At 42.3% G+C, this 18,798-nt stretch overlaps 1 protein-coding gene across 1 annotated transcript; it reads left to right on the plus strand.

Moving 5' to 3' along the window:
• LOC311133632 (E3 ubiquitin-protein ligase TRIM58-like) lies at positions 1–12,606 on the plus strand (the record flags this gene model as incomplete). The annotated part of the gene is made up of 6 exons (XM_084167154.1): positions 1–39; positions 6,863–6,958; positions 7,242–7,478; positions 7,618–7,637; positions 9,128–9,270; positions 12,017–12,606. The coding sequence occupies 6 exons, from the start codon at positions 1–3 to the stop codon at positions 12,604–12,606; spliced, it is 1,125 nt and encodes a 374-aa protein (XP_084023280.1).
• Positions 12,607–18,798: the final 6,192 nt, after the last annotated feature.

Below are 18,798 nucleotides of genomic sequence, written 5' to 3' on the forward strand. Positions count from 1 at the left end.
ATGAGACCCAAGAGTGACATGACTGACAGCGCCGTTACCGTGTGATTCGGACGACACTTTCTCAGGGCTAGCAACAAGGCTACCCTTCGAGGTTCCGAAATTCGAGCCCTCATCATTACAGTGTCTAGCTGTATCCCCAGGTAGACAATCTGATGACTGGGCCAGGGCGCGCTCTTTTTCCAATTCACAGCGAACCCCAGACGTGTGAGATGGATCACTGTCTGTGTCGTGTGAGTGAACGCCAGCTCTGCTGACGGGGCGAGAACCAGTAGGTCGTCTAGGTAGGCTAGTAGCCTTATTCCCTGATGACGCAACGGTTCCAATGCCGCACCCACACACTTGGAAAACGTGCGAAGTTCCAGGGCGTACCCGAATGGCATCCTCGTGTATTCGTATGCCACCCCTTGAAAGGCGAATCGCAGAAACTTTCTGTGACGCGGCTGCACCGGCACATGAAAGTACGCGTCCTTTAGGTCTATGCTTGTACAAAAGTCTCCTTTCTGGACACATTCCAGTAGACGTTTTGTCGTGAGCATTCGGAAGGGCCGTTTGGTTACGCTCTCGTTGAGAATGAGTAAATCCGATATCGGCCTAATTCCCCCCGTCTTTTTGGGCACCAGGAAGTAGGGCGAATATAGCCCTTTGTTCCTTTGCTCCTGGGGAACTACTGTGACTGCCTCCTTCGCCAAAAGTTCCGTAATCTCTGATACCAGAGCGTCCACTTTTTCGGGCGTTTTCACCGATGGATTTGGATGGCATAACCCTTCTGCAACGTCTGGTCTAGCCAGCGTGAAAGGGTACAGCTTCGCCGCCACTCCCAGCAATGCAGAGAAAGCGGGCGAGCGCGAAGCTGTGGTACATTCAGTAGGAAGGACCTGTATTCCTCGATGGCCCTTGTCGCCACTGTTCCCCAGCACTGAGGTGGTGGAACAGCCCAAGGTGGGCCTCCCGTGAAAGGGAGAGGAAACATCAGTGCGTTCTGAGAGAAACGGGGGCGCCAATACGTTGGTTAAACCCGTAACCATAGTATTCCGGCCCTCCGTGAACGCAGCGCGGGTCTGAACTGCACTGACCGAGGCTATAGCCTGCGACAGAGCACCATCCCCAGAAAACGATTGCGTCATCATTCCAGAATCTGGCTGTGACTGCAGTTCGCTATGAGAGCCCTTCACTACAGTACTCCCAGGAGTCTGTAATGTGAGGTCTCTATGAGGTAACCCAAGGCGGCGCCTTGATACCTTCTTAACATTCACCTTATGTGTGTGCTCAGCTCTGCACCCTTGGTGGGCTGAGCTACACTCAGCGTGGTGAGCATCAGCGCGTTCTGAGAGAAACGGGGGCGCCGATACGTTGGTTACACCCGTAACCGTAGTATTCCGGCCCTCCGTGAACGCAGCACGGGTCTTGAATGCTTTGCATCTATTATGTTACTTAACTATGATAGCTCCTTGAATCTCTTAACCAATCTGGCAGGCAGCACTGCCGTAAAAAAGGATGTTGGCTCTTAGATGGAAATCACCTCACTCTCTCCCAATTCACTAGTGGATACAGTTACTATTAGAAGTTATAACATTAGAATAATCGACAGCGAGAATGAAGGGTGCTAGTGAAGGAACAATTGAGCCCTCGACAAATAAACTTGACTCTTTAAAGCAGTGGTCACCAACTGGTCGATCGTGATCTTCAAGGCATTCCTAGTCGATCACCAAACATTTCTGTAGAAAACCCAACGATAAAGGCTTGCATTCCTTTTTTTGTATTTGTGTTGTGCTGTTGGAGGTAGGTACAATTGACTCAGAAGCCCTGCGCACTAGGTAGGCAAAGTGTTCCCATTTTGAACCATTTCATTTGTCTGAATAGACAAACTCTGCCTACCCGGCGGACTGGTAGATCTGTGGCTAAATTGAGTGCACATACTGCCAATAGGATAGCTCAGATCACCATGCCTACAGGTTCCATGATCCTGGCCACAGCAAAGTTTGATACTAGCCTACGTGAGATTTCATAACTTTTAAAACCTGGACCAGAGAGAGACTGTCAAAGAATACAGCAAAGAGATGCTGTTTTTATGAGTGAGTTCATGTCAAAGTTTTTATTCAGGACTGTCAACACTGTTTTTAATTCAACACTATTACAAAACACAAAACGCGCTTCTCCCTATTTCCACTCACGCTTCAGCTGCAATGAATGAGTAGCCAACTGTATCGATAGACCTGCGTTTTTATTATTATTAGCAGCTCGTCGTGTGTATTTTAATATTGAGGAATATTTCACTTTTTCTGGTGATAGGAACAACATGAATCTGTGCATGAGGCAGTGCGACTCGATTTTTCTCCATCAGGTGGAAGACTGTGTCCCTCTCTGGAGGAAAGGAAGGAGAGTGCAGGGACCGTGATAGGCGGACCCTCTGCTACTCTCTCCCTCTTTCCGCTGAGACTAATGCTGTGTTCAAAACAACTGGGAACTCGGAAATCTCTGACTTCCGACTTCAGTGCGTTCAAGACAACTGGGAACTCTGAAAAGAACGAGATCCAACTGGGAAAAATAGTTTTGTACAGTCATCAAACTCTGAATTCCAAGTCGGAAACTCTGGCATCTTTCTAGAGCTCCGACTTTCCGACATGAAGATCCCTGGCATCATGATTTGACCTTGTTCTTTACCGAGTTTCCAGTTGTCTTGAAAGCACCATGACCATCAGATGCAGGTACCATCAGTCCAGTAAAATAAAAAAGCGAATTATTTAAATGTATGCTCAGCTTTGCCTCGCAAGTGGTACTCTAACTGATCTATGTTGTTATCAAAGCTTGAGTTTTGAAATATATGATCTGAGAAGAACAATATTGGCAGAATAGGCATATAGCCAATATGCTGTGATAATGTATTAGGCCTACCGCACAAACCTACTTTTTATTAGGTTAATGTTACATTTTTAAAGTCATGTTAAAAACAATTCTGAGCGGTAGATCTCGGCTTGCTTTTTGACTGCGAAAGTGATCTTGACTCAGAAAAGGTTGGTGACCACTGCTGTAAAGAATAAGCTCAGCTAAAGCCCAACACATACAAATAAAAAATGCATAAAGCCCAACACATACAAACAATATGTACAGTACCAGTCAAATGTTTGGACACACCTACTCATTCAAGGGTTTTTCTTTACTTTTACTATTTTCTACATTGTAGAATAATAGTGAAGACATCAAAACTATGAGAAAACACATATGGAATAGATTTTAGATTTTAGATTCTTGAAAGTAGCCACCCTTTGCCTTGATGACAGCTTTGCACACTCTTGGCATTCTCTCAACCAGCTTCATGAGGTAGTCACCTGGAATGCTTTTCCAACAGCTTTGAAGGAGTTCCCTCATATGCTGAGCACGTGTTGGCTGCTTTTCCTTCACTCTGCAGTCCAACTCATCCCAAACCATCTCAATTGGGTTGAGGTCGGGTGATTGTGGAGGCCAGGTCATCTGATGCAGCCATCCATCACTCTCCTTCTTGGTCAAATAGCCCTTACACAGCCTGGAGGTGTGTTTTGGGTCATTGTCCTGTTGAAAAACAAATGATAGTCCCACTAAGCGCAAACCAGATGGGATGGCGTATCGCTGCAGAATGCTGTGGTAGCCATGCTGGTTAAGTGTGCCTTGAATTCTAAATAAATCACAGACAGTGTCACCAGCAAAGCACCCACACACCATCACACCTCCTCCTCCATTTCTTCTTTCAAAGTTCTTGACATTTTCTGGATTGACTGACCTTCATGTCTTAAAGTAATGATGGACTGTCGTTCCTCATTGCTTATTTGAGCTGTTCTTGCCATAATATGGACTTGGCCTTTTACTAAATAGGGCTATCTTCTGTATACCATCCCTACCTTGTCACAACACATCTGATTGGCTCAAACACATTAAGAAATTCCACAAATTAACTTTTAACAAGGCACACCTGTTAATTGAAATGCATTCCAGGTGACTACCTCATTAAGATGGTTGAGAGAATGCCAAGAGTGTGCAAAGCTGTCATCAAGGCAAAGGGTGGCTACTTTGAAGAATCTCAAATATAAAATATATTTTGATTTGTTTAACACTTTTTCATTACTACATGATTCCATATGTGTTATTTTGATGTCTTCGCTATTATTCTACAATGTAGAAAATAGTAAAAATAAAGAAAAATCCTGGAATGAGTAGGTATGTCCAAACTTTTGACTTGACTACTGTATATATACCTATTTTTATATGTTTTACTTTCTTTGCATTCAGGCCCATGTGGAAGGGATGGTATGGAGACGGTTTTCTTTTCCTGTTTATACCGAATTTATTATCACTTAAACTCTATGTATTTCTTACTGGGTTTTTTTTCTTCTTCTTTTGAGTGGCAGCCTACAGGTACATGTTTTAGAAACATATAATATGAAAGAAATAATGTACCTGTAACACCCCCTCCCCCAAAAAAGGACCAATACATAAATACATAAACCTCTGTTAGCTTATAGCCTGCTTACATTACCTCATAACAACATTATTTAGTCATTTGCCAGGGATCCATTCACACAAGTATACAAAATGTTAGACAATATGTAGGGTTTACCGGACACAGGTTAACCCTAGTCTTGAACTAAATAGCATGCTCAATGGAGAGCTGTGGCATCATTACATTTACATTTTAGTCATTTAGCAGACGCTCTTATCCAGAGCGACTTACAGTTAGTGAGTGCATACATTTTCATACTGGCCCCTCATGGGAATCGAACCCACAATCCTGGCGTTGCAAGTGCCATGCTCTACCAACTGAGCTACACAGGGCCCATGATGATGGATGTCACATTGTCATCTAGTGATTTCCATTGGCAAAGATTGACCAATCCAAAACTAAAATCATGGAAAAGAGTTGACAACAATGACACTGGAACTTGGAAGACAGATGCCTGATGACCTGCATGGTCTGTCTGGAGTCATTTACAGCATAGTGTCTTTGAGTGAATTGTGACAGACAGCTCAAGATGATTGTAACAATCCCATGCCTACAGTTGAAGTCGGAAGTTTACATACACCTTGGCCAAATACATTTAAACTCAGTTTTTCACAATTCCTGATATTTAATCCTAGTAATAATTCCCGGTCTTAGGTCAGTTAGGATCACCACTTTATTTTAAGAATGTGAAATGTCAGAATAATAGTAGAGAGAATGATTTATTTCAGCTTTTATCACATTCCCAGTGGGTCAGAAGTTTACATACACTCAGTTAGTATTTGGTAACATTGCCTTTAAATTGTTTAACTTGGGTCAAATGTTTCGGGTAGCCTTCCACAAGCTTCCCACAATAAGTTGGGTGAATTTTAACCCATTCCTCCTGACAGAGCTGGTGTAACTGAGTCAGGTCTGCCCACACATTTTCTATAGGATTGAGGTCAGGGCTTTGTGATGGCCACTCCAATACCTTGACTTTATTGTCCTTAAGCCATTTTGCCACAACTTTGGAAGTATGTTTGGTGTCGTTGTCCATTTGGAAGACCCATTTGCGACCAAGCTTTAACTTCCTGACTGAAGTCTTGAGATGTTGCTTCAATATATCCACATAATTTTCCTTCCTCATGATGCCATCTATTTTGTGAAGTGCCCCAGGCCCTCCTGCAGCAAAGCACCCCCACAGCATGATGCTGCCACCCCCGTGCTTCATGGTTGGGATGGTGTTCTTCAGCTTGCAACATAATGATAGTCATTATGGCCAAACAGTTCTATTTCTGTTACATCAGACCAGAGGACATTTCTACAAAAAGTACAATCTTTGTCCCCATGTTCAGTTGCAAACCATAGTCTGGCTTTTTTATGGCGGTTTTGGAGCAGTGGCTTCTTCCTTGCTGAGCGGCCTTTCAGGTTATGTCGATATAGGACTAGTTTTACTGTGGATATAGATACTTTTGTACCTGTTTCCTACAGCATCTTCACAAGGTCCTTTGCTGTTGTTCTGGGTTTGATTTGCACTTTTCACACCGAAGTATATTAATCTCTAGGAGACAGAATGCGTCTCCTTCCTGAGCGGTATGACGGCTGCGTGGTCCCATGGTGTTTATACTTGCGTACTATTGTTTGTACAGATGAACGTAGTACCTTCAGGCATTTGGAAATTGCTCCCAAGGATGAACCAGACTTGTGGAGGTCTACAATTTTTTTTCTGAGGTCTTGGCTGATTTCTTTTGATTTTCCCATGATGTCAAGCAAAGAGGCACTGAGTTTGAAGGTAGGCCTTGAAATACATCCACAGGTACAACTCCAATTGACTCAAATGATGTCAATTAGCCTATCAGAAGCTTCTAAAGCCACGACATCATTTTCTGGAATTTTCCAAGCTGTTTAAAGGCACAGTCAACTTAGTGTATGTAAACTTCTGACCCACTGGAATTGTGATACAGTGAATTATAAGTGAAATAATCTGTCTGTAAACAATTGTTGGAAAAATTACTTGTGTCATGCACAAAGTAGATGTCCTAACCGACTTGCCAAAACTATAGTTTGTTAACAAGTAATTTGTGGAGTGGTTGAAAAACGAGTTTTAATGACTCCAACCTAAGTGTATGTAAACTTCTGACTTTAACTGTAGGTGTGGTATGTATGAGATAGGCCATTCTATAAACAGAGGAAGAGAGACAAGCAGACAGACACATGAGCTGGACGTGAATGAGACTAGTCTATAGTGATTTAAGACTCACTGACACAGGACTAGAAGTCTTTGGTTTATTACAACTTCCCTTTGCAATTTCGTCAGCTCTTCTTCATTGGTATAACTTATCATCTCACTTAGAATAAGGCCTTGAAGATAAAGACTCAGGATCAGGTGTGTGCTACTTTTTATTCTGTCCTCAGGAGATGCAGTTGAAGCACCAGGAATGTCTGAAGAGGCAAAGAGAGGCTGTGAAGCTCCGAATGAAGAAAATAAGCGCAAAGCAAACTGAAATCATTGTAAGTAAACAGCATGGGAATTCATCTGTGTGAACAAGGTCACAAGCGTCACAATACCATGTCAGACATATTGAATGCACACATGAGTGTTCCAGTCAAATTGACATGGTCTGAGGGGCTTTGGTCCTTCTAGTAATTATATTTCTATGGTCACATGTCACATGTATATTTCTATGGCAGCTATTTGTGGTGAAAAACACGCACAACATGGTAGCATATAAACTGTAAGATGGGATATGTTGCAATGACTTTGGCATTGACTGGCTCTGTGTCCCACAACCAGAAAAAGTCCTCAGCGATGAGGGAGAGTATAAGGAAGAAGTATGAGGACATCCAGAGGGTTCTGAATGAGGACCTGAGGATGACTCTGACCCAGCTGGAGATGGAGGAGAGAGCTGCAGTCACAGCCCTGGAGGACCTGATGGAAAAGAATTGTATCATCATCCAGGAGATAGAGCAGGATCTGGCTAGGCTCACCGCTGAGCTGGCCCAGAAGGACATTCTTCTGCCTGATTCAATGGTGATTTGGCTCTTCAGTTCTATTTAACATAAACTCATGTGATGGATATTGTTGATGGATGTAACTATGATATGTAGAAATTGTTTACTGCCTGTTGTATTCACGATCACTGTCTTTATTTCCTCCACATCGACTCTAGGACACAGATATAGAAGGCAGGTATGTAATTTGATCCAAATACATTTGTTGTTTCTAATACGCCATTTAACTATCTTGTGTCGATAAAAACAGCTGGATGTACTGCTGTTACACCAACAACCAAAACACTTTTCCGCAAAAGCCTACAGTGTCAAATTAAAATGTAGTGGTTTAAGTATTTCCATTACCCATTTAGGCAAATTGCGCATTAAGAAATTGGCAACAGGCTGTATGCCCTCCCACCTATCTGTTTCATGTCTCAAGTAGCCTGTGAAAGCCAGCATGGATAGAATGCAATAATTGACAAATATTTGCCATATACTAACAATTCTCATGCGCCAACGTATCGCCATGGTCCGTGCCATGGTGAAACTTGAATTCGTGTAGATCTTAAGTCATTGGTGGTGAAACTTGCCAGCCAACCAGAAAAGCAAGGCGAAGCAATTCCGGCATTCTTGAAAGTCAGGACAATCTGTGTCTTGCAAATAAAAAAATGTGTATAGTTGAAAAAAATTCATTTTGCAAGCAGTAGACATTTAGTAAATGTGAAGTGGAGCTTTATAGTTACGTGATGACGTCGTCTGCCCCGCATACCTTCAAAATTATTCATTCGGCAATCATCATGTATTCGAAAAACACCTTTTCCATCATCATTTGTCGCAATAAAGTTTGACAAAAGAGAAATCCACCCCTGTTGAACAGATAAAAATGTTATCGATCTTTAGAACATTTATCCTATATCTGCCATTTCCATTACACATGTCGCTATTTTTTTTGTTGAGACATAGTTTTTGTCGAATAAACCTGGGTCAATGGAGACCTGGCTACTGTTCATGTGAGGGCACTGAAGTAAATGTCAACCTAGTCTCAGAGCATTTCGTATTATTCTGTATGTATATCCGGGACACCCCATTTCGTAAGATATGTTACATTTCGTATGGTATGTATTCATTTGTGGATGTCCATCACCTATTTCGTATGACATGTTGCGAATTACAATTTGTGTTATATGTTACGAATTTGCAAAGCATATGATTTGTTACGAATTCTAGCTAGGTGGCTAAAGTTAGCTAGGTTAGGGTTAAGTTTAGGAGTTAGGTTAAGGTTAGGGTAAGGGTTAGCTAAAGGGTTAAGGTTAGGGGAAAGGTTAGCTAAAAGGGTTAAGGTTAGGGTTAGGGGAAGGGTTAGCTAACATGCTAAGTAGTCGCAAAGTAGCTAAAAAGTAGTAAGTAGTTGACAAGTTGCTAATTAGCTCAAATGCTAAAATTGTCCATGATGAGATTTCAAACTCTCAACCTTTGAGTTGCTAGACGTTCGCGTTATACGCCCACCCATACAACCCAACCAACTACCCTACTTTTGTTTTTTCCTTAAGTAACCATCTGTCTTATGTAACCATATCAAACGTAACATATCATACTAATTTGATGGAGCCAGATTTACATTTACTATGTTACATTTAGTCTATGAGACCAGGCTGGAAATGTTGGTAATTGTCCTCTCTCTTCCAGAGTGATGGATCTGCTGAGCAGGACAGACCCCAGCAAAGTGAACCTGGATGAGCCTAAAGCTGACCAGATTCTCAGTCTCACCAACAACATGCTGCTACTCATCCGGTCCCAGACCCCCATTACCAAGAGACTCATCAAGAGCTGTGAGTTCCCTTAGTATTCCATGACGTCTTTTAATTATTATGATTTAATTCTCAAGATTCTCTATGATTTCACTAGGCTGGTTTCCATTGACACACGTTTATTCAACAAAAGCAATGTCGCAAAAAATTTTTTGGGGGAGAAGTATTTGATACACTGCCGATTTTGCAGGGTTTCCTACTTACAAAGCATGTAGAGGTCTGTAATTTTTATCAGAAAATCACATTGTATGATTTTTAAGTAATTAATTTGCATTTTATTGCATGACATAAGTATTTGATCACCTACCAACCAGTAAGAATTCCGACTCTCACAGACCTGTTAGTTTTTCTTTAAGAAGCCCTCCTGTTCTCCACTCATTACCTGTATTAACTGCACCTGTTTGAACTTGTTACCTGTATAAAAGACACCTGTCCACACACTCAATCAAACAGACTCCAACCTCTCCACAATGGCCAAGACCAGAGAGCTGTGTAAGGACATCAGGGATAAAATTGTGGACCTGCACAAGGCTGGGATGGGCTACAGGACAATAGGCAAGCAGCTTGGTGAGAAGGCAACAACTGTTGGCGCAATTATTAGAAAATGGAAGAAGTTCAAGATGACGGTCAATCACCCTCAGTCTGGGGCTCCATGCAAGATCTCAGCTCGTGGGGCATCAATGATCATGAGGAAGGTGAGGGATCAGCCCAGAACTACACGGCAGGACCTGGTCAATGACCTGAAGAGAGCTGGGACCACAGTCTCAAAGAAAACCATTAGTAACACTACGCCGTCATGGATTAAAATCCTGCAGCGCACGCAAGGTCCCCCTGCTCAAGCCAGCGCATGTCCAGGCCCGTCTGAAGTTTGCCAATGACCATCTGGATGATCCGGAGGAGGAATGGGAGAAGGTCATGTGTTCTGATGAGACAAAAATAGAGCTTTTTGGTCTAAACTCCACTCGCCGTGTTTGGAGGAAGAAGAAGGATGAGTACAACCCCAAGAACACCATCCCAACCGTGAAGCATGGAGGTGGAAACATCATTCTTTGGGGATGCTTTTCTGCAAAGGGGACAGGACAACTGCACCGTATTGAGGGGAGGATGGATGGGGCCATGTATCGCGAGATCTTGGCCAACAACCTCCTTCCCTCAGTAAGAGCATTGAAGATGGGTCGTGGCTGGGTCTTCCAGCATGACAAAGACCCAAAACACACAGCCAGGGCAACTAAGGAGTGGCTCCGTAAGAAGCATCTCAAGGTCCTGGAGTGGCCTAGCCAGTCTCCAGACCTGAACCCAATAGAAAATCTTTGGAGGGAGCTGAAAGTCCGTATTGCCCAGCGACAGCCCCGAAACCTGAAGGATCTGGAGAAGGTCTGTATGGAGCAGTGGGCCAAAATCCCTACTGCAGTGTGTGCAAACCTGGTCAAGACCTACAGGAAACGTATGATCTCTGTAATTGCAAACAAAGGTTTCTGTACCAAATATTAAGTTCTGCTTTTCTGATGTATCAAATACTTATGTCATGCAATAAAATGCAAATTAATTACTTAAAAATCATACAATGTGATTTTCTGCATTTTTGTTTTAGATTTGTCTCTCACAGTTGAAGTGTACCTATGATAAAATTACAGACCTCTACATGCTTTGTAAGTAGGAAAACCTGCAAAATCAGCAGTGTATCAAATACTTGTTCTCCCCACTGTATGAGACATTTTCTAAAGATTGACAACATTTGTATCCATTCGACAGGGGGGATTTTTATTTTGTCTAACTTTCTTCATTGCGACAAATAATGATAGAAACATCATTTCAAATAAATGATGATTGCCAAATAATTTTTAAGGTACGCGGGACGTGATGTCATCACGTAATTATAAAGCTCCACTCTACATTTCATTCTAAATGTCTACTGCTTGCAAAATAAAAAAATTCAACTATAAAAAATAATGTTTACTTGCAGGACAAGGATAGTCCTGACTTTCAAGAATACCTGAATTGCGTCTCCTTGCTTTTCTTGTTGGCTAGATGCAAGTTTCACGATCCAATTATTTCAGATCTACAGGAGTGCCAGTTTCACCATGGCACGGACCGTGGCGATACGTTGGCACATGATAATTGTTAGAATATGTCACATTTGGCTTTCGTGGACTAACTGAGACATGAAACAGATAGGTGGGAGGCTGTAGACAATGTATTAATGCAGAATTTGCCTAAATGGGTAATGGAAAAACTTCAACCACTTCATTTTTATTCGACACTGTAGGTTTTGGCGAACAAATTTTTTTTGGGGGGTGGGGGGGTGACTTCATTACATCCAGCTGTTTTTATTGACACAAGATAGTTCAATGGAAACGCACCGTAGCAGGCAATTTTAGCATCTATTTTCTATGCAAGCTTTCTAAATGTCGACAAAAAAATCACTGGGAAAGTTAATGGAAACATAGGTAATTACAACTGGATGTGGAGAGATAGGCAGGGCTTCTTTTTGTACCATGGATCCTCTACACATAGTGGTCTATCAGAGTACTGCGGAAATTCTAAAACAATTCAAAAAGTGTATTTCATTATAGATACATTTGTTACATCTATAATTTATAAGTGCAGGTATGCCATTATAACATGCAGCATGTTTTTGTACTTAAAAATGCATGTTATTAAAACTCACAGCACAAAGTGGTTATGCCTTGCCACATCCAGCCAATTATAATATTGTATTTTAAATATATAGTATTTTCTCATGGGAAAAATACACCTCTGTCCCCAGATTCCACAGAGGTGTCCCTGGACCCAGAGACTGCGCACCCCAAGCTGGTCATCTCCCTGTGCGGTGACAGTGCCACCTACACAGACACCTGGCAGGAACTACCAGAGCTCCCTGGCCGCTTTGACACCACCCTCAACGTGATCAGCCTGCAGGGCTTCAGCTCCGGGCGTCACTACTGGGAGATAGATGTGGCTGGGAAGACTTACTGGGAACTGGGCCTCACCTACCCCACCATCTCCCGCAAGGGCCGGTCCGAGGACTGCTGGCTGGGCCGCGGCTCTGACTCCTGGGCCATTGAGTTCTTTGACGGGGAGTACACAGCCTGGCACGGTGGGGTGCCCCACCAGCTGCCTGTCACAAAACACTTGAGCCGTATTGGGGTCCTGTGTAGTTTCCCAGCGGGCCTGGTGTCTTTCCTGGGGGCGGACAGTATGACCCCTCTGTTCTCGTTTTGTGCGGGGGCGTTCAAGGACTGTCTCCACCTGGCGTTGTGCCCAGGTCACGACCACAACGGTACAAACGCCAAACCCATTTTGATCTGTAACGCACCTCCAACTCCTAGTTCTTTCCAGAATGCCCAAGAATGCTGACTCTGCTCTTTATGATGCTTCTACTGACTCAATTCTCAAAAAGGCCGATTCCGGCCCGAGTTAAGCACGTGTAAATGGAATGTAATTCCCTTTTTATGCACTTTTCTCTTTACGCTTATTCTGACCTTGAACTTAGATCTGAGAATAGCACACTATTCACCCGATATTCTTTTGGGGTGGAGATCTAATACATTAAGGTGTGGCAGAGGTGTGTCTACAGATACGCCCTATTCTGACCTTGACTTAATGCCCTAATAATTCCACCACTTTTACGCGAGAGGAAACCATAAACCTACCGGTTCCTAGTGGAAAAAGCATCTACTTAATATTTTCCGATAGAAATAACATAATTCTCCATGCACTGTAATTTACAATTTGATAATAGTTATTGATAAGAGCTAGGTAAATGAGTAATCTGTTTGGATAAGGGGATTGTAAATATTAATTACACTTGTTTTAGATATATTTTATTTTATAATCACTGGAGACAAATGTGAAACCAGTTATATGGCAGCAAACTGAAGCATATCAACATATCAACTTTCCCACAGTAAAGATTATGAAAGGCTGGGTTAGATTATTAGGGCCATTATGCAGAATTTAAATTGTACGGCCTTTTAACTTGCAGGGATTGGCACTCTCGAATATCTTAATTATAGGCTACCCCGACTTTGTCTGTTTCCTACTTCTATCATGTTAGATATTAGCCACTATCAGTATTGACCGTCAGTAGGCCTAATAACAATACATCTGCCATTCTGCCCTTGAGCAAGGCAGTTAACCCCCAACAACAATTGCTCCCCAGGTGCCGATTATGTCGTTTAAGGCAGCCCCCCGCACCTCTCTGATTCAGAGGAATTGGGTTAAATGTGGAAGACACATTTCGGTTGAATGCATTCAGTTGTGCAACTGACTAGGTATCCCCTTTCCCTTGAAGAACTGAATGTGGCAATTTTCAGAATGAATCAAAACACTGTCTTCTTTCTTTCGTGATTCATAAATACACTACATGACCAAAAGTATGTGGACACCTGCTTATCGAACATCTCATTCCAAAATCATGGGCATTAATATAGAGTTTGTCCCCCCTTTGCTGCTATAACAGCCTCCACTCTTCTGGGAAGGCTTTCCACTAGATGTTGGAACATTGCTGCGGGGACTTGCCTCCATTCAGCCACAAGAGCATTAGTGAGGTCGGGGACTGATGTTGGGCGATTAGGCCTGGCTTGCAGTCGGCATTCCAATTCATCCCAAAGGTGTTTGATGGGGTTGAGATCAGGGCTCTGTGCAGGCCAGTCAAGTTCTTCCACACCGATGCTCAACAAACCATTTCTGTATGGACCTCGCTTTGTGCACGGGGGCATTGTCATGCTGAAACAGGAAAGGGCCTTCCCCAAACTGTTGCCACAAAGTTGGAAGCACAGAATCATCTAGAATGTCATTGTATGCTGTAGCGTTAAGATATCCCTTCACTGGAACTAAGTGGCCTACCCCGAACCATGAAAAACAGCCCCAGACCATTATTCCTCCTCCACCACACTTTACAGTTGGCACTATGCATTCGGGCAGGTAGTGTTCTCCTGGCATCTGCAAAACGCAGATTTGTCCGTCAGACTGGCAGATGGTGAAGTGTGATTAATCTCTCCAGAAAACGCGTTTCCACTGCTCCAGTCTAATGGAGCAGTGGAAACCACTCCAGCCAACGCTTGGCATTGTGCATGGTGATCTTAGGCTTGTGTCCGGCTGCTCGACCATAGAAACCCATTTCATGAAGCTCCCGACGAACAGTTCTTGTGCTGACGTTACTTCCAGAGGCAATTTGAAACTCGGTAGTCAGTGTTGCAACCGAAGACAGGCAATTTTTACACGCGGCGGTCCCATTCTGTGAGCTTGTGTGGCCTACCACTTCGCAGCTGAGCCGTTGTTGCTTCTAGATGTTTCCACTTCACAATAACAGCACTTACAGTTGACCAGGGCAGCTCTAGCAGGGCAGACATTTGACGAACTGACTTGTTGGAAAGGTGGCATCCTATGACGGTGCCATGTTGAAAGTCACTGAGCTCTTCAGTACGGGCCATTTTACTGCCAATGTTTGTCTATGGAGATTGCATGGCGGTGTGCTCGATTTTATACACCTGTCAGCAACAGGTGTGGCTGAAATAGCCGAATCCACTAATTTGAAAGGGTGTCCACATACTTTTTTTAGTGTTTTTCCGCTAGATGGGCCAGCTGAAAAGTCAAAATTGGCTATATTGTAAAAATTCATGAAAAACATTTGCTTTTTGGGCTTAATTTAAGGTTACGGTTAAGCATTATGGTTCGCAATGTGGTTAAGGTTAGGGTTAGGTTTAAAATCTGAATGTATGACTTTGTGGCTGTGCCAGCTAGTGACCACTCTGCAGAGCTGCCTCCAGAACAAGATTCATGACGAAAAACACTAACCTGCTCTTAGTAAACCACAGGGTCACAGAGGTAAGATGTTTGTCCTGAAATGTACTTCATGCCCCTGGACTCAAGAGTAACCTACACAGCTAACGTGATGTGAATCCAAAGTCTATACTCAAACAAACGACAATCTCTGTGTAAATAGGATCTGTGAGCCCCAATGTTAATATCCAATAGTAAATGACTAGGCCTATGTGCTAATTATATATGCAAACAATCTAGATATACAGACAATCTAGTTCAGTCCCCCTTGCATTGCTGAATCACTTACAGTTAGAGTTGCAGATAATGTGTATGTTTGTTTATCAGATGTGTTACATAATTTAAGGTGAGCTCTCATGAAATGAGAAAAACTCTGACTGACACCCCCTTAGTCAATAGAACTGTAGTGTGCGATGAGAGACCTAGATGCCAAAGCACTCTGTCCATACAAAGGTTAGTCTTCTCACACAAATGGTTGCAAAATTATGTGGGTGATCTGACAGAATCACTCTCATAGCCGCACATTGATCACTGCCATCATGAACTCCAAGCTGCTCTTCTTCTGCCTGTTCCCTGTAGTGCTCATCCTACCTGTTCAAGTAGGTATTCCACCCTTTTGACTTTTTTTTTTTTGCCGGAGATATCAGGAATACTTGTTATAGGGTGATAGACTTTGTAGCAAGTTTAGAGTAAACGCCTGTCGAATGTGTTTGCTCTCCTTTACAACATGTCTCCAGTTGTTTAATCATTTATTTAGCTGCGTTCAATAAAATCTAAAATAGAATAATGTCGTCAGTATAATTCCTGGATAAAATTATCATTTAGAACAGTTTTTGTAAACATTGCATGAGTGCTTGCATTAGGCCTACTCTGCTTTTTTGTTGGCCATATCATTGGTGAAATGTACAGTAGATGTATTAAATGTGCCTACTACTGTCCATAATGTTACTTGGTTGAAATAAGAATGATGAAATATTTTATTCAGTTAAAAATGAGAAGCATAAAAAACATAAGAAACATGAGAAACGCAACAACAAAAGATTGAAAAAAAAACACGGAATACATCAGGATATTCTGAAGATTCAGCATCACTCAGTCAAGGGAAATATAGTATTCTTTCTAACAGATACTGTATTTACATATACTGTATTTCAGGAAAAAAATCTGAAAGTATGTAAACATTATAGTTTTGAAAACAGCTTTCCAAAAAGATTGGTCTCTCGGCACAACTTACCCCGGGTATGGGGTAAGTTGGGCCGCGGGACAGTGTAAGTTAAGCCGCCTACAAATGTCTGTACTGAATTAAATATTACCACTACCTTTCTAAAACCATGTCTATCTTTATTCCCCAAACACAATTCAACACAATCATGCACTTTCATGCTAGGTGTAGGACCTAATTTGGAAGCTTATACAGTGGGGAAAAAATTTAATTAGTCAGCCACCAATTGTGCAAGTTCTCCCACTTAAAAAGACGAGAGAGGCCTGTAATTTTCATCATAGGTACATGTCAACTATGACAGACAAATTTAGATTTTTTTTTCCAGAAAATCACATTGTAGGATTTTTAATGAATTTATTTGCAAATTATGGTGGAAAATAAGTATTTGGTCACCTACAAACAAGCAAGATTTCTGGCTCTCACAGACCTGTAACTTCTTCTTTAAGAGGCTCCTCTGTCCTCCACTCGTTACCTGTATTAATGGCACCTGTTTGAACTTGTTATCAGTATAAAAGACACCTGTCCACAACCTCAAACAGTCACACTCCAAACTCCACTATGGCCAAGACCAAAGAGCTGTCAAAGGACACCAGAAACAAAATTATAGACCTGCACCAGGCTGGGAAGACTGAATCTGCAATAGGTAAGCAGCTTGGTTTGAAGAAATCAACTGTGGGAGCAATTATTAGGAAATGGAAGACATACAAGACCACTGATAATCTCCCTCGATCTGGGGCTCCACGCAAGATCTCACCCCGTGGGGTCAAAATGATCACAAGAACGGTGAGCAAAAATCCCAGAACCACACGAGGGGACCTAGTGAATGACCTGCAGAGAGCTGGGACCAAAGTAACAAAGCCTACCATCAGTAACACACTACGCCGCCAGGGACTCAAATCCTGCAGTGCCAGACGTGTCCCCCTGCTTAAGCCAGTACATGTCCAGGCCTGTCTGAAGTTTGCTAGAGTGCATTTGGATGATCCAGAAGAGGATTGGGAGAATGTCATATGGTCAGATGAAACCAAAATATAACTTTTTGGTAAAAACTCAACTCGTCGTGTTTGGAGGACAAAGAATGCTGAGTTGCATCCAAAGAACACCATACCTGCTGTGAAGCATGGGGGTGGAAACATCATGCTTTGGGGCTGTTTTTCTGCAAAGGGACCAGGATGACTGATCCGTGTAAAGGAAAGAATGAATGGGGCCATGTATCGTGAGATTTTGAGTGAAAACCTCCTTCCATCAGCAAGGGCATTGAAGATGAAACGTGGCTGGGTCTTTCAGCATGACAATGATCCCAAACACACCGCCCGGGCAACGAAGGAGTGGCTTCGTAAGAAGCATTTCAAGGTCCTGGAGTGGCCTAGCCAGTCTCCAGATCTCAACCCCATAGAAAATCTTTGGAGGGAGTTGAAAGTCCGTGTTGCCCAGCGACAGCCCCAAAACATCACTGCTCTAGAGGAGATCTGCATGGAGGAATGGGCCAAAATATCAGCAACAGTGTGTGAAAACCTTGTGAAGACTTACAGAAAACGTTTGACCTGTGTCATTGCCAACAAAGGGTATATAACAAAGTATTGAGAAACTTTTGTTATTGACCAAATACTTATTTTCCACCATAATTTGCAAATAAATTCATAAAAAATCCTATAATGTGATTTTCTGCATTTTTTTTCTCATTTTGTCTGTCATAGTTGACATGTACGTATGATGAAAATTACAGGCCTCTCTCATCTTTTTAAGTGGGAGAACTTGCACAATTGGTGGCTGACTAAATACTTTTTTTCCCCACTGTATGTCATCAGACATTGTAAGAGACATTGTAACAGTAAGACTGCCTGTTATAGAAGCGAAGAAGTAAAAAGTAAATACTTTTTTTCCCCACTGTAGAGACCCCAACTGATAGAACAATCTTAAAATTATTTACTTTGGTTTCGATACAAGCATCATGAACCCTCTACCACAATAAAGTAATTTGACTTGGTAAAAATCTGTTATTTGGACCTAACTTGCTTACCACTTTTTCCATGTGGTTTCTTCCTTCACAGACTCCATTCAATATTTTATTCCTAAATATTTGGTGAAATTATAAATGTTGTGTATGGTTTCTTAGAAACAAGGGTGGCTCAACTTACCCCTTTGGCTCAACTTACCCCACTCTCCCCTAAGCACATTACTGCATTTATTTATAATGCACTGTAGGCTTTCATAATGTAGGCTTCACAAGAGGCTTACACACACACACACACACACACACACAGAGAGAGAGACCATGTAACACTGCAATATTTGACAGTGTATCTCCGCTCTAGACCCATTCTTTGAGATCCTGACCGGCTTTATGAACTCCAAGAACCAGATGGTAAGACATGAAAAATTAATTGAGCGTCACATACGTTTTCAGGGTAGCAAAATATATTTGTGAGCTACTTTCCAACAAATAGAAAATGTATGAGAATTGGGACTGTCAATCATGAATCTTATATTTTCTCAAATGGGGTGCTAAAGGAAGATTCATCCATTTAAAAAAAGCAGTGTATTGA

The sequence above is a fragment of the Coregonus lavaretus genome, assembly GCF_964263955.1.
Source record: "Coregonus lavaretus genome assembly, chromosome: 1".
Lineage (NCBI taxonomy): Eukaryota > Metazoa > Chordata > Actinopteri > Salmoniformes > Salmonidae > Coregonus > Coregonus lavaretus.